The sequence below is a fragment of the Haemaphysalis longicornis genome, unplaced genomic scaffold (genome assembly GCF_048455015.1).
Source record: "Haemaphysalis longicornis isolate Haplotype H1 unplaced genomic scaffold, Haemaphysalis longicornis Haplotype H1 scaffold_6, whole genome shotgun sequence".
Classification (NCBI taxonomy): Eukaryota; Metazoa; Arthropoda; class Arachnida; order Ixodida; family Ixodidae; genus Haemaphysalis; species Haemaphysalis longicornis.
Window position 1 is genome coordinate 43,254,650 of NW_027526407.1, and position 16,297 is coordinate 43,270,946.

At 47.9% G+C, this 16,297-nt stretch overlaps 3 protein-coding genes across 3 annotated transcripts in view; 1 reads left to right on the forward strand and 2 right to left on the reverse strand.

Annotated features, from left to right (window-relative positions):
* Positions 1-263: 263 nt before the first annotated feature.
* LOC144142534 (G patch domain-containing protein 11) lies at positions 264-7,529 on the reverse strand. Its single transcript, XM_077674117.1, has 6 exons — positions 7,243-7,529; positions 6,894-7,129; positions 4,963-5,198; positions 2,454-2,660; positions 1,632-1,713; positions 264-514 (listed from the first exon to the last, which is right to left on the reverse strand). The coding sequence occupies exons 1-6, from the start codon at positions 7,296-7,298 to the stop codon at positions 453-455; spliced, it is 879 nt and encodes a 292-aa protein (XP_077530243.1). The 5' UTR covers positions 7,299-7,529; the 3' UTR covers positions 264-452.
* Positions 7,530-7,817: 288 nt separating this feature from the next.
* LOC144142535 (proteasome assembly chaperone 1-like) lies at positions 7,818-9,368 on the forward strand. The gene has a single exon (XM_077674118.1). It carries the CDS (start codon positions 7,915-7,917, stop codon positions 8,734-8,736), a length of 822 nt encoding a protein of 273 aa, XP_077530244.1. The 5' UTR covers positions 7,818-7,914; the 3' UTR covers positions 8,737-9,368.
* Positions 9,369-11,687: 2,319 nt separating this feature from the next.
* LOC144142537 (calcineurin subunit B type 2) overlaps positions 11,688-16,297 on the reverse strand; it is a 34,743-nt gene continuing 30,133 nt past the window's right edge. Inside the window, exon 7 of the mRNA XM_077674120.1 lies at positions 11,688-15,022. Coding sequence (XP_077530246.1) covers positions 14,975-15,022 — 48 coding nt within the window. The 3' untranslated portion in view covers positions 11,688-14,974. The remainder of the gene's footprint in view (positions 15,023-16,297) is intronic.

The window sequence follows — 16,297 nt, forward strand, 5'->3', positions numbered from 1 at the left end:
GAATTCTGCACGAACTGATCTGTAGAGTGCACTTTAAAAAGCCATTTACAATTAAATGTGGTGCCTTTTGATGAGGAAATTTGCAGACTTGTAGAAAAAAATTGCCCTGGATGCCGAAAATGCCATTTTTCAGCAAATGATTTTTTTGACAGTTTTTCAGCCCCAAAGACACATTTGCCCCCTTAATTAACCATGTCTGTTTACCACAGGTTGTCAGAGTTGTCAGGTTATGTTCGTTTCACATTTTTCAGACACTGTCCATACCATCGTCAGAAAAACGTTTATGCCCTGCCAGTCTTCACGGTTTGCGACATCACAAATCCTAGGCGGTGAAGGCAGTCTTAACAACCTCCGCCATTTGCACTGGGGTCACTTTGATTGACCTGCACAGTTGCTGTCGCACTTTGGTGTCCCTCCAATGCTATATATACAGTGCATGATGGTGTGTGCGCTTATTCGTCGTCATGGTCGTCTCTCGTAGGTCCAGGGCAGTTCGTAGCCATATCTTCGTCATCTGCAGATGAAACGCACAGCATGAGCCCACTACAAATATAGCACACAGGTAACACGTAATATAGTAACAGGTAAAACACTGCTTTCTCTGAGACCTTCAAAGCAGGGCAACGAGCTGCGTATACGCAGCAAGTGCTTCTTTACTCTTCTTTTTTTGTGCTCCATGCCTTCACAAACATTTTCCAACTAGCCCAAGTATGAAGTCTTACTGCAGTTCCCATGTTGACTGCAAAAACTTCCAAACAAAAAAAATGTTTATTTTTACAGTTGTCAGCCAGCTCCAGCCACGACCTAGCCAACACAGTTATCGTGATAAAAATTGGAGGACATATGTAGTTTTTTCCTTTTGATTGTAGATATAAAATTTATTTTTGTGCAAAACGACTACATTTGAATGTATTCGGATTTCTAAATTTGATTTCTTGACAGCTTTTGCAAAAAAGAAAACTACTGCTCCAGGAATGCAGCTGAACAAGGTACTAGTGAACTGGCCACAAATCAAGGAGTGCAATAAGACTAACAGTATCATTCTATCTGGTCTGTAGCAGACGTTACGAGCGTTTGAAGTTTGCACTTGGAAGGCAAAACCAGTTTTTCTGGTTCCCACCTTCTAAGCCCAAACTTCAAACAAACTTCAAATGCCTTTGCGTTTTCGCGTGTAGCACGGCTTGCCTACTTAATGTCATTCGGTGTCTTAAGGCCTTAAACACTTAATGTCATTTTTTGTGTACGTGTGGCATGGGTATAACACTGTTTGCTCTATTGTTCCTCCAAAAAATGGCTAGTTATCTCCAATTATCTTGGGAACTAAATGACTGACTCAGAAAATAAAGCAGCAAGCCTGGCAAGTTTCACGGAGTTTACTGCAAAATTAAAAGGAAATAGTTTTAAGATCCATATCCCTCCTTACGAACAAATGGTGCCTACTGTGCACCAGTTAAAATTATCTGTAGGTGTTTCAACACCACTCCCCCTCTCTGCTCAAACGCAGCCAATCACAGGTCACTGCTGACTCAAGCTGCACCAATAACACCTGAAATGCTGCACAACACCCCACATGACAAAATCCCAGAAACTTGCATAATGTCGTTACGTAAGTAGAGGATAGAAGTACGCACCATCGAAGCGTATGGCGCACCAGATACAGTAGTGATGACGGTCGCGAAGGTATTGTGTCAGAGCTTTAAGTCTCTCGAAGGCCTAAAACAGAGAAAGAAAAATGTATAGTCAGACAAATAGGCTGGAATACTTTTGTGCTACAGGCCATAACAAAACAACAAAGAAACACTTCACTTTACCGCTTCGAAATAATCTTACAGCTCATTAAACATTGGTGGCACCAGTGACAAGGAACCATTTCGAACGCCCATTTCAAACACAAAAGTTTAATGAGCTGTAAAATTAGTTCCCAAGCGGCGCATCAAAAAACCGATTCTCCTAATGCACTCACCAGGGTTCATAGTATTGGAAAATATAAATATTACAGTTATATGACTAACAATGTTTCATCTATTGTTCCTCCAAAAAGGACTAATTATGTCTAACTATCATGGAAACTAATTGACCGACTGAAGAAATAATGCCATATTTGAAATCAGTGGAAAAAAAGCAAGAATGACAAGTTCCACAGAGTTTACTTAACAATTAAGGGAAGCTGTATAGGACCACGGTATATCATAAAAGAGAAAATGAGGAGGAACATCAGAAATAAATACCACGCAGTTGAAATGGTAAGCACAAAGACAGCAGCATGCATGAAGAGAGAAGAGAAAATGCATAAAATGAAGCAGGTAAACCGACAAAATTGGCGAACGAAGTAAGCTTTCTCCACAGTAGCCTACCCGTCCTTTTAGCATCACATTCATCAGCTGTACGGGCACGCCAACCACAGTGCCTACGGAGGTATCGAGAGGACGCGTGACCAGAGAAGGGCAACTCACATCTCCCTCTTCCTCCTCCTCATCCTCCTCCTCCTCCTCGTCATCGCTTGTGTCCCGCGATGTCCGGGCAGCGAAGTCTGACGAGAGGATCGCCCCGTCCGCCACCTCTTCGTCCAAGCAGACCACGTTCCTGATATCGCAGTCGGCAGCCTCTTTCTTGGAGGAAGACGGCGGCCAATACCACGCCTGAACAGGCTCCAAGATGTCCTGCACCACAGTTTCATTCCACAGGGTTCAACATGCACCAGTTGCGAAACTCCGCTTCAGAATCCGGGCCAACATTCAGGTGTCACATGACACACACTGCTCCACAACTCTTAACAGCAGAGCTGTTTATAAATTTGAGCTTGGTCCAGTGGCGTTCGCAAGAAAAAAAAAGAAAAAAAAAACAAGAAAGAATACTGACGCACATGAGCTTGCGTGAAGAGCGCCCAGCATCGCCTAGCTCTGCCCAGTGTTCATGGCATGATCTCTCGCGCGCTCTTCTACTAACCAGTTCACAAGCGTTTGCACCTGAAGAGGGGACCACAGAACAGCTCGCACTACAGATGCCGAGTTTAGGAAGCCGGTTGTAGCCGGTTCTAGCGCATGCTTATGCCGTCCACTTTAGGAGAGATGTGAAAGCCTGCGGACAAGTGATCAGGGCAAAATGATTCGGGCCTGCCAGTCATGGAGAACTTTCAGCCGCAAGATCGGAAATCCATGCCAGGTGTAACAGACAGGTCTCCAACGAAAAGAGAGGAACCACCAGCTCTGCTGTTTCTCCAGCCTTGCACCACTGGTGAAAGCTGCGCCAATTTTTTCGTTTCCAATTCAGAGTTTCGCGAATTTTGTGGAGTGGGCATATTGCCCCTGAAAGCTCCCGATTCCTGGCCAATCCTTGAACTAGGTGTGCGCCATGAGGAAAGGAGCAACAACGACAATAACTTTTGTTCGACTGCTGGCAATGTGTCAGGATAGCACAGTTGGTAGAGCACCAGGCTACTACTATACAGAACCCGGTTCAAATCCCATTGAATTTCGTGTTTTTTTTTATTTATTTACTCATTACCGCGGCGGCCATTTTCTTGATTGGACAACAGCAACAATGGTGGTTTTAAACTACTGCCTTCAAAATTCAACTGAAAACTACAGCTGAGTGCCAGATTGCCTGCCCAATGCATCAAATGGCGAGACCACACAGAGTTCTCGGAGATGAGCAGCAAAATTCATGTCATCCGATGTTGAGGAAAGATGCAAAGACCACCTGTTTCACTCCGATGGCCACTCGCAAGAAGAAACCATAGAGGAGAACATGCAGTCACGTTCTGCACGTGGAATTTCTCTTCCCGATGCAGGTTTTGATGGTCAATGCAGTATACATGCAGCATTTGATCCCTTGGGGTACTCTTTTCCCATTTTTACCCTGTACGATGTCTAGAAAGTGCTAAAACACCGAAGCTGCATGCGATCAAGAACCTTAAGATGTGAGTACTCGCTGGTCAGCGCAGAAAGTTTGGTGCGATAAGAAGCAAGTCGTCGAACGATGAAATACAGCCGGTCAGGAATGAAATGGGACAAGCGAGCGTAGGCAAGGGAATCGGTGTATGAGATTATACACATGTTGGAACAAACAATGGGTTGCGCTGCGTAACGTCATCCCTGACACCTTCCATCACCTCAACGACAAGATATAGTAGAATAGTAAACCACCAAACCAAATGTGGGGAAAAAAAAAGGTCTTCCTGCCACCCTGGCCACGTAGCTTCCTCTCTTCTTTTACGTTGTTTCTCTGCCCTCTCTCTCATCCCACTCCGCATGAAAATTAAAGTTTTCTCATACTGATTCAATTTTCTCGCGTTCTCAGTGCTCGCGCACTATTAGCTGTTGGGACCTATTATACCCATCATTCCTGAAACATCGAGGAGACAATTTTTTTTTATTTTCAAGGAGACCTTTTTCTGTTTACTTTTATCTTGCCTTTCAACGCATTTTATTTGCTACCGCAGAAACTAATCCCATGGCCGTGTTTAATTAAAGGATGCTGCTACTGTCAGTTATGCGGTAATGTTTGGCTTCAAATATGCCTAATGTATTCTTTTGGATAAAAATGATGTATGACACATGCCACCAGTATTAGTAGGTTTAACAGCCTTTGCCTATATGTAGTCCTTGAACAAGTGTTGTTCTACATTTTGAACAAGTGGCTGAAATGAGTAACATACTGACAGGTGGAGAGATACACCAAAATTTTTGGGTTGATAGCCCAAGCAAGACTATCGTCTTTGCGGCCACTTTTCTGATGGAGGCGAAAAGCAAAAATGCCCGTGTTTGAGATTTCAGTGCATGTTAAAGATCCCCAGGTGGTCAAAATTAATCCAGAGCCCTCCACTACGGCGTGCCTCATCGCCTGCGTTGCGACGACGCGTTAAACCCGACAATCAATCAATCAATTAATCAATCAATCAATCATCGAGACTATCGCCTTTAAAAGTTCGGTTCTGCGGCCAACCTGCATCTTCCCACCCACCTGTGCCGTGTCGAGATTGTGGCAGGCTCGCTGGCTTTTGCGCAGGTCAGCTTCGACCTGCCGCGAGAGGGCCTCACTCCGCTTGGCGTCCCTGAACCTCTCGGCCATGCGGTTGCACTCGGCTTCCGAAGTCGTCTTGAGACGGGCTTCGATCCGCTCTTTGGCTTCGGTTTCCTGACCCAGGCCCCCACGGTTCGTCCGGACCACAATGGGAATCGGCTCCTTCAGAGACTTGTCTGCGAAAGAAAGGTGGGGCAGGGAATCGCAATGAAATAATTTTGACTTTCAGGGAAGAGGGCCCATGACTCTTGGCCACAACGCTGGATCTTTTGCAAGCCACCCTGCTTTCTTGCACAAGTAAAAGACAGTTTTAGTCATCATAACCTGATTAGCATGATTCAACATCATACACGACACACTTGAAGTGGCAAAGCATGACTTGGGCTTTTCTCACAACCAATCGCATGGCTGCCCCCAGCGAGCACACACCCTCTTTTTCTAATAGCATCTTCGATAAACCACACTAGTGCACACCAGGGCGCCTTTTCATCCTCGACAAACCGCACCGGTGCACGCCATTTGTCTTCAATAAACCGTGGCGCACCACTGCAGGGCAATTTTCGGTTGCCCTGCCGCGCACCGAGAGAGTTGACGGTGCGCCGGGGTGCAATCCCGAGATGCACCGCGGACGAAGCCAACGAAGTGGCTTCCTCCGCCATCTGCTGCAGTGTCGGCACATCGACGCACACGTGTGAAGGCGGGACGGGATGTATATTGCTCCTGACAAGGATAAATTGCTTGCGGATTCATTGGGCAACGACGCGACGGACTCAGAGTAGGCGCTGTAACGTCCAGCGATTGTAAATGAGGCGAAAGAAGGCTGCATGCCTGGCCAGCCAGCTGAAGCTCTGCATTTGTTCCATTCGACTGAATTACGCGTACAATTACTGGAATGTCTAGACCACGAAGACCTACATGCTTTGCTGTAGCGGAAGGGCGGAACATAACAGGCACTTGCTCTATGGCTGTCAGAACGAAGATGAAAAGCTTGCAGGTAGCTGTTTTGTGGGAACTGTGGAAGTACGTTGTCGCGCAGCTCTGATGGATATGAGTTTTGTGTGCATATAATCATTGGCTTTCAATAAATACCCTTTGTAGTAGCGCTGTGCCATATTACGCTGCTTTAATGCCGCTTGGGAACGTATTTATGAGTTGCTTTCATAGCTTAAGAGATGGCGCTTGGGTAGAACTGCTAGTTTGTCCTTGATCAACGCACCAAGCCGATGTGCACTGCCGCGGGGCATTGTGCACTGCACCGGTTTTTGAGGGCAACCCTGGTGCGTGTTTATCGAGGAATCTATAAGAATAGCTTTAGCGGACACACAGAAATTAAAAACTGGCCGCATCTACTCTATCACACAAAGAAGGTCACAGAAAGACCTATGCATGTTGGTTATCAAGGCACGCAGGACATGTAGGCTCCAGGCAAGCAAAGAAGGGATAATGATTATGGGAAGAGAAACGTATGCTCTACCAGTACAAGAAGTGGAGTATGTCCGTAAAGTACTCATTGCATTACGGTACCTTTGTTGCAAATGCTGCTTCGTTGCAGATGTGATCTGATTCCACGGTGTGCGCCATTGGTAGCTTTTGCTCAAACAATGTGTCACTTTTTGGATCGCAACGTATAACGCGCGTATCTGTTTCTTTCACACGAGGCTCATCGTCAGGAAAAACCATACAGCATTGATTGTGCTCGACACCTGTCAGTCTCCAATGCGGACGTGAGTTGCTGATTCTCGAGTTCACTTTTTTCGTAGTTTTCAAAGTTGGAGAACCTTATACACAGGGGCGATCCTACTGTGACATCAACCAATCATCACTCAAAACTCACGACTGATGAGAGACTGAAAAACGCGGTAGTACGGTACCTGACGTGGCTCCCTTGCCGAGTCCCATGCCGGGCTTAAAGCCCATCATCTTGAGCAGGTTGAAGCCCTTGTTTTCCTCGCCCAAGGGCTTGCTGAGGGCTTCGGTACGGGTGTCTTCCATGAGCTGCTTCGTGGTCTTCGTGCGACTCATCTTGTTCGCCTCTTGGTGCTTTTTCTCGGCCTCGAATCGGCGCTTGGTAGCCCGGCTGTGGACCAGTCCAGGTCGCAGGTCATCGCTGAAAAAAGCGCGAGAGGAGGCGCACAGTAAACGCCGCAGAAAGCGCCACTACGCTCGCAATACATCACACACGCCAGTCCGTTCTACCCGTTGTTCGATCTCGGGCAATACCTTTCGGCGAGGAAATTCGCCGACATGTAGTCGTCTTCGTCAGTATCGTTGGACATGATGACACTTTCCGCCGAGCCAGGTACTACCAAGGCTGCAAGAGTGGAGTCGCAAATCGCAGAACAGCCGAATAGCACTGGCCGGTCCTGCTGCAAGCTGCCGTTCTACTCCACTAGAGTGAACTAGAATATATTCTATTCTAGTTCACTCAAACTTTATTAGACTCTGCTACATAGAGTTTACCTTACTTCGCTAACTACATTGAACTTCTGTATGGGCTGCTGCTGATGATGATGCTTGATGAATCTGGCTGATGGCCAACGACAAACGCTGTCTTCTCTCATCTCTAATTATTTATTGCTAATCTTTATTCAACTACAATTCGTAATTTTTAAAATTATGCCATTAAGCTATCTACAGTTGTGGCAGTTAGGCAGCTATTTTATTCATCATTTTTAGACATCAAATGAGTAGCACTCCTAAACGATTTTGCATTTTAAATTTTAAAGCTAACTTACGTTGTTGGCAATCTTAATTTTGACGGTAATCGTGAATCCAGTTTTACAATTCAGTACTTATGTAAACTTGCTGAATTGCAGTGCCTCCAGCGTTGCTTAGTTGCGACATCACAAAAGTGCGACCGCAAGAACAACAACAGAAGCCCGGCAAGTCACGATGGCGACGTTTTTCGGCGAAGTCCTACCCATACACTCGCGGGCCGTGGACGACAACGAAGACGAAAACGCCGAGTCGCCCAGCGTCTACTTCGACCTCGACCAAAGGTACCAAGACGTCCCGTCGCTCCCGGCGTACGACCTCGTCTGCGTCGCGACCGGCGTCGCTCCCAGCATCTTCGTTCAATGCTACCTCCTACCCAACAACCACCAAGTGCTGGGCACCATTCGGTTAAACACGGCCAAACAGGACGCCAACGATCCGTCGGGCGCCTGGGGACTCGACTACAGCAGACGTGCCGACGTCCTCGGCAAGTTACTTCACTTCTCAGGTCACGGAGGTGGCGTCTTGTACTGCGTGTGCGAGAAAGAGATCCCGCTCGAGAACTGCGCGCCCATAGCGAGGCACTTCGTCGAACTGTCAAAGTCGCCTCGAATCACGTCGGTGTCGTTCGCGGCCCTGCCGGCGAGCGAGTACAAGTCCAAGGACAAGCCCGAGTTTCCGCTTCTACGACAGCTTAGGACGTGCGGTTTAAGCCAGAACGGCACGGAGGACGCAGTTCCCGATCTTGAGACACCCAACACGGTGTCTGGTATGTGCGCGGCTATGCTCACCGAATGCGAGGTCGGAGACATGCCGGGGACGTTGTTCGTGCTGTACTACGACACCCCTGAGGTGGACTCTACGGTTGTGCGCGCGCTGGAACCTGCGTTGCGGGTGAACTGCCTACAGCCGCTCAACCAGCCTTTGGACACGTGTAGGACGGACCTCCTCAGACGCGTTCGGGACGCCAAGATTGACCGCGGAAATTTGTACTTCTGAGGCGACGCGGTTTTGAACGAGCTAGCGATACGACGATCCGCACAATTACTTCTGGTGCATGGCTACAAGGACAATGACTCGTGGGCCGAAGTTGGATTTGGTGATCAGGCCTTTGCGAGAGCGTGCGTAGTGGACTTTGGGGTCTTGTGAACTCGTCACCGCCGCTGCTGCGCTTACGAACAAGAGGCCCAAGAAGAGACATCTTTTGAAATGTTTTGAACTCCAATGTCGCTCAGAATTGTCGCACAACCGCACCGCTAGTGACAGGTTTTTGTGATGACGAGATCGAAGACCAAATCAAGTTAAGCACTCAATCTGCTAGTTTCTGACGCGCGTAGGTCACTCCTTGTCATCAAGTTTGTCACTAAGATTAAGTTTCGTTACATGCCCCTATTAAGTCAATCAGCAACAATCATTACCAGCAGTTTTCGTATGTGTAATCGCCATGTAGCTACTAGCTTTCAATTCTGATCTGGTTTCAGGTTTTAGAGTCGTACGTTTTGTGAGCAGTTTTGTACAAGCAGTTGCAAATTTTGTGTTGCTTTCGACCTGCAAAAGTTTCAGTGTAATGATGGCATTTTTTTTGGAAGTCATTAAACGGCACTACTGTTGAATTTGTGCCAAAGTTTGAACTGCCTCATGCGAGTCTCTTGGCACTGTGGGTTCGGGGAAAATATTGCCGGGAACAGTTGTCTTGTCCCTTATTCTCATTTGTAGGTACAGCATAGGCCACTTATAGCGAAATAGCGAACCCAGTTTTAATGAAGTAGTGGCTACAACGAACATCTTCGTTTCCCGTTACCATTTGTACACAGATTTTGCGTCCAGACATAGTGAAAAGCGGATATAATGGACTAATTTTAATTTCCCGATGTGTTCATTATAAGCGGGTTCGACCATAGTTTAGACATTTATCTGCCCGCAATTATTTTAGGCTAGCATGCATTTACAGTCCTACACAACGCAACCTGTGACCCTAAGTAATTCACTCATAGTGCCAACGTGAACTTCACTACATCATCCAACCATTTTTTCTAGGGTTTCATTAGCTATTCTGTAATATCTCGAATTGCATTAGAATTTCATTCACTAGAGCTACTTCGTTGACGACCTTTTTTTTTGCGCAAGTGCAAGTCGCCCATTTGTGATATCGGCGTAACTGTATCTGAAGCCTCCCGCATTTTGAAGCTTAGAACTTGCATGCGCAAAGGTTGAAGCACAGTAGAGGGTGGGCGAGACACAGAGATGTGACAGCGTGATGTTCGGTGTCTTTCTTAGAGGTACGACATCAGCCATTACTCGGCTCAATGTACAAGAATGACACGTGGCATCTCGCAATGCTCAACTTGAAGGCTACGTAATCTTTTAGATTATATTGAATGAGGCGCGCCGTAGTGGAGGGCACCGGATAACTTATGACCACCTGGGGATGTTTTATGTCCACTGAAATCTCGATGCACGGGCACCTCCATCTAAAAAGCGACTGGGATAGAACCCATGTTTTTGGGCTTACCTCGGAGCGCGACAGTAGGTCTAAGCTTCCACACATACCTGACATTAGGCTAATAGCCGAAATCGTTGCTGTGCGAGGCTGAAATGCTGTGATGGCGCTTCCACAGGGTACAAATAAGGTCCGAGATTGAAAATTACTACAAGGAAGGGTGCAAACTTCGCAGGATAATAATGAACATCATGTTGTTCTTAAGTGACATTTGGTTCAGATGCCCTTGACCTCATAGCCTCAGGACTGCGAGTTTAAGCTGACCATTTTTGAAACATGTTTCAGGGCCCCTTTAAATGCTTCCATGCCTCATCATGGGCACAAATGTCAAGTGTTTTTTTTGTGTGTGACCAATTTTGTCAACTCTGTTTATTCTATCTGCTCGCTTTGATTCACACTTTTTTATTCACACGTCCCTCAATGAGAGAATTCATTTTCTCTAAAGCATTCTCAATTTCTTTTTTATAATCTATTTCTCCTACATTTACTGCAGATCCTTACATTATCATACTCAGGTTGCCACTCTACACATCTGTGTATCATCCTGTCCTTCCAAGGAAATGAATTTGTTCTGAAGCGTTAGCTAACTCCTGAACCTTGTCCCCTTGCAGAAGACAAAAGCTGTTGCCAAGTTCAAATTATAGTGGCCTGTCCGGGCCCAGAGGGTCCTGGCACCATGTGCGTCATTGCAAATGTGACCACCACCTCAATCAACTGCACTTCACAGCTGCTGTGGATTGATAGCAGTAAGTTCCATTCATTAGTTCACAGAAAGGCTGCAGCTGGACACTACACTCAAGGCAGTAAGGTCAAGTGAGGAAGTTCTGCATACCATCTGTTCCACATAACATCCATGTTCCACATAACGACCTATGTTCCACATACCATCAAAGGTTGCAGTTGGACACTACACTCAAGGCGGTAAGGTCAAGTCAGGAAGTTCTGCATACCATCTGTTCCACATAACATCCATGTTCCACATAACACCCTATGTTCCACATACCATCCTGCTAGTGCCAGCCACTCGGCAAACTGAAGTGAGCCAACAATGCTTCACACAAGGTTGCATTGGAACACTACACCCGAGGGGGACAAGGTCTGTGTAAGGGAGTTCCACGTACCATATGTTCCACATACAATCCTACTATGTTCCACATACCGTCTTACTAGTTCCAGCCAGTGAGCAAACCAAAGTGGACCGGAAACGCTTTACACAATGCGTATCGTCCCATCTCAATCTCATTTTTTGTAGCCCAGGTTATCCTTTGGAAGATAGATGCATACAGTGGAGGGAAAATGAGACCTCTGCAATGCAGGTCGCACATACTGCTTACTCGCTGTGCTGTACTTACCTGCTGGAGGTCAACAAAAGCTTCAAAGGTTCTCAACATGAGCCACACGCCAGGTGCGTCACCGGCCCCGCAAGAAATGAGACACAAGAAACGGCGCATCCGGGAGAGTGCAGTTTTTAGTCGAGGGCAAGAGAGTATTTACAGACGTATGGTACAGTCACGAGCTAAAGAACGCGCGGCAATAAATTTGCCTTCTGTCTTCCTTCGAAGGTCTATATAGTAGCTTCTTCACGCAGGACACACGCACATGCACACACGCGCACACCAAAACGTCTCGTATACGTCGCGACAAACCGCGCATATATACTCGTCGAAAAAAGAATTAAAACGGAAAAAGACGCAGCAGCTAAGCCTATCTTTCTTGCGCACTCTACGCAACGACATCGGGCGGGGAAGAGGGAGGAACCGCTGCGACACATTCGTTCCGAAGCGCACGATCGTTAGCGGAAGGGGGCGTGCATTCACACTTGAGGCATTATTCGCATTGCAAGAGAGAGAGGCTGATTGCAATCCATCGCAGAGATAAGAGGCGGCGGCGGCTAGGTTCGGAGGCTGCATTTATGCATCGTCAATTCGAAAAGTGGAACGTAGCGGGCATATTCACACGCTCCGGAGGCGGAGATGGCGCTTCTTAGATTGGGCTGACAGCACGCGAACCCTGAAGAGAGCTGTGGTGTAAAGTTTGGCTGTCACGATGCAAGCCGACACTCAACCAAAGGTGTATTGCTGCACGCCTTGGCCGCATCGGCACCTTGAGGGTGGTGTTGAGGGTGCGCACGGAGAAAAAGCGGTAAATACACGCCACGAAGCGCGCCCTTGCGTTAGGCTTAACACGGCTGTGAAAGGGCGGGATGTGCAAAAGCGATCGCCATTATCCTCGGACATGTCGAGAGCGAGGCCGTGCGCTTTGAAGGAGACCTGCAAATTGCCAGTAGAAGGTACGGCTCGCAACGAAACTCTGCCCCTTGCGACCGCACTTCCCCATTCTTCTGAGATGGGGTGTGAACAAAAGGTACCACGTCAAATCTACGTCGCGACCGGAGTGACTTTAGTCCACAGACCGAGGGTGCCGCCATTGCTTTTGCCTGTGGTCAACCCGTACCCACAAAGTCCTGCTTCTTGCTGTGAAAAAGAAAGAGAGAGAGACAATCCACTCGGATAAAGCCATGCGGCCCCAAAGGAAAGCTGCAACTTATTAAAAGCCTTCCCTTGAAGACTACCTTGTTTGGCCCAAGCATTATATAAGTGCAAATTGCTTTCCCTCAGAAACGTTACACCGAATTAAGGGTTCCCCATCAACGCCTTGCCAACTATAGCTGCTATGAAGCACGCATTTTGCTAAAGTATGAAGCACTAACCGCTTTTAAAGCGTACTTAAATGTCGTTTTGCAACAACACGCGCACGATCGGTTCCTCGTCAGAAATTATGACACCGGAACAAAAGCACGGAAACAGCAGACGGTACCAAGCGCGTCGGGCTTTTGTTGTGGCCGCCACAAATCAAATGCGATTCTTAAGTTCTGTTCCCGCATGAAAAAAAAAAAAAACTTGTCAATCATTAGCATGGTATGAGAGGGGCTGTTGTCTAACGTTCAGCTACACTCTCTATGATAACCGAAGCGAAGGACAAAGCTTGGAAGCCTTCCTTTCTTTTTCCCCATTTTGTAGTTCTCCATAATGCTGCTGACGAATCTACAGACCTTCAGACAAGGCACTGTCACTTCACTTGCACTTGCTAGAAAGTCTAAAAGACAGTTTGGAGAGAAGCGAGAAGCAAGACTCGAAGAATCGCCCACACTAACATCAACAGGCACTCGGGTTTGAGGATGTCGGACAGGTGAATGCAAACAAAAAAATAGCAGCTTGCATTAAAAAGAAAAGAGAAGTCACCAACTCCAATCTCTGAAGGTGGCATATGTCGTGGCAACCGGTTTTCTACGAGCGTTTTCCACGCCAGACGTCTACTGTACAAATAGACAGTAAGAGACTTCCAGGGATGACACGTGCCCTGGTCTCGCAATAACGACGACGTGTAGATTAGAAAAGAAGAGACAGCCTAACAGCCAGCATTTTCTGCGAGTGTGCGTGCAGTCGGTGCGAAGGATGCAAAAGGAAACGCCAAGATCCAAGAAGAACGTTGCACTCTCGCCAAGGTGGCGGTACCGTACACCACGACCACCCTTGCTCCGAACACTCCCGTCGCGAACCTGCGCAGTTCCCATCCAAGCCATCACGTCAGTAACAAGAGCTCCAGCGACACCCAAGGGCAAAAACAAAGTGCAACAAGCTCCCTTCAACAACCCGCCGATCGGTGTGAAACCGCTGCACTCGGGGACGTGGAGGGTGGGAAGGGGCAGTTAGAGTCAAGTATGCCGAAAACAAAAAACCACGGGGACAGCAGAAGACGCAAATGAGTGCCGACTAGAGTTCCACATCACATCACTCCCTCTAGCGTCGACGCTACGACATTTGTATAGTGTGAACACGCACGCACGCACACCGGCCCGCCCACAGCAGATGGGGGGAAACCTCCGGCAAAACGGTCCCGCGACGACACCCGTGCGGGGCGCCGGAAATAAGTTAGAGGCGCGCAGCAACGGTGCATCCGCTTGGTGGCAACGACACCACGGAGTTGCCCGCGCACCCCGCTAGGCTCCGACACCGCTTTCGACCAACCCCGCTCCTTAAAAGTGGGCTGGAGTGGCGGTGTGGATTGGCACTCGGGGTGGGAGGGGATCGATTGCAATTCTTCCCGGCTTCTCGATTCTGCTTCCTTTTAGCGCACCGGCCCGTTCCCACAGCCCTTCAAATCGCCACTTTCCGGAGAGCTAATACCCTGGTGGATGACTAATAAGTCGGAAAAATCCATCCCGATTCAGCTGGCGGACAGAATTCAGTACAGCAACTTACCCTACGAGCGTTTACGGTTTTGTTTTGCGAAGCATCGCGACGTGCAAACTTTCAGGCTGAGCTTTACACTTCCCCCGGCCATGGTTATTTTGTGCCGCCACACCAAAAGCTCACCCGTATTTATGTGCGTCGAGCTGTGCCCTGAAACCCCGACCCATCGCGTCCGACGTCGGCGTCTCCGACAAACACATCGGACCGTAGTGCGAATCTAGCATGGCGGGCTGACATGCACCGCAGCTTTCCCTCCGCCGAGTGCAGCAGACCCATCGGTGGTGCCTATCGGCGCGTGCGGGAAACTCCGGGCTCGCTCTTCGTCTCGGCCGCACGATCTGCCGCTGCTTATCGGCTTCTTCGACTGGAGCAGAGATAACGGCAGGAAACAAGGGAGCACACGTTTGAAGGGTTCCGGATGGGGAAAACGGGCCGCGAGATAAAACAACTCAATAAGATACGGGCACGTCTTCGAGACAGGCCATCAAACGTCCACCACCATCTTCTTGTGGATATCTGTGTTGCCGACGACCTGCGCACGAGAGACAAAAGGGCGACAATCAGGCTCTGGCCTTGCTTATCTCGTTCCTGGGCAGCACTGGTCCAGTTAGACATGCACCATTTCATTCCTGGACATCACTGATGCCATCAGACACACACTACTGTGTTCCTAGACAGCACTGGTCCAGTTAGGTGTACACCATTTTGTTCCTGGATAACACTGGCCCAGTTCAGCATACCCTATGCCATTCCTGGACAGCACTGATCCAGTTAGGCATACACTATCTCATTCCTGGACAACACTGGTCCAGTTAGGTGTACACTATCTCATTCCTGGACAGTACTGGTCCAGTCAGGCATACACTATTCATTCCTGCACAGCACTGGTCGAGTTAGGCACACACTATCCCATTCCTGGACAGCACTGGTCCAGTTATATGTACACTATCGCATTCCTGGGCACCACTGGTCCAGATAGGCGTACACTATCTCATTCCTGGACAGCACTAGTACAGTTAGGTGTACACTTCATTCCTGGACAACACTGGTCCATTTGGGTGTTCACTACCTCATTCTTGGATAGCCCTGGTTCAGTTAAGCATACACTATCAATACACTACACTAGTGTATTGATACACTATGGCGTTCCAGGACAGCACTGGTACAGTTAGGTATAAACTCCTGGACAGCACTAATTTAGTTTGGCATACCCCATTTCATTCCTGGACAGCACTGGTCCACTTCAGCACACAATCTTGTTTCTGGTTCCTGGACAGCCCTTTTAAGTATACACTTCTAAACAGCACTGGTCAAGTTAAGAATACCCCATTTCATTCCCGGGTAGAACTTGGCCATTTACGCATACTCTACCTCATTCCTGGACATTCCTGGTCCAGTTAGGCATACACTATGTCCGTCCTTGACAGCACTCGCTTGTCCAGTTAGACATACACTACCTCCTTCGTGGACAGCACTAGTCAAGTAAAGTTGGGGTTCTCCCCAGGAATTTTTGAGGGGTGGGCGTTTTGAATGCAGATGGGGGGAGGGTGGCAAGAACTTTAAGTATTTCAAATTTTCATCACAAAAATTGAACAACTCCTGTCAAATATCAGGTATTGTAATGCTACGGCATGGTGAAATCTGGAAGCTTTTAAACGGAATAAGGAAGTGGCAAGTGCAAGCATTGACTTCACACTTTGCACGTAGCTGGATATCTGAGACTTCAAAGCCACTTGTTCATACGTTTTTCATGTAACCAGGTGGGGGAGGTGAGGCCCACTGCAACTGGCAATGCTCTTTCACACTG

What these genes read in the sequence shown, in the direction of transcription:
- LOC144142534 (XM_077674117.1), bottom strand. Translation starts at nt 7,298, where the DNA reads ATGTCCAACGATACTGACGAAGACGACTACATGTCGGCGAATTTCCTC. An exon ending in GCGAATTTCCTCGCCGAAAG is followed by an intron (nt 7,130 to 7,242) that starts GTATTGCCCGAG and finishes CGCTTTTTTCAG; the next exon opens with CGATGACCTGCGACCTGGAC. An exon ending in CGGCAAGGGAGCCACGTCAG is followed by an intron (nt 5,199 to 6,893) that starts GTACCGTACTAC and finishes TTTCTTTCGCAG; the next exon opens with ACAAGTCTCTGAAGGAGCCG.
- LOC144142535 (XM_077674118.1), top strand. Translation starts at nt 7,915, where the DNA reads ATGGCGACGTTTTTCGGCGAAGTCCTACCCATACACTCGCGGGCCGTG.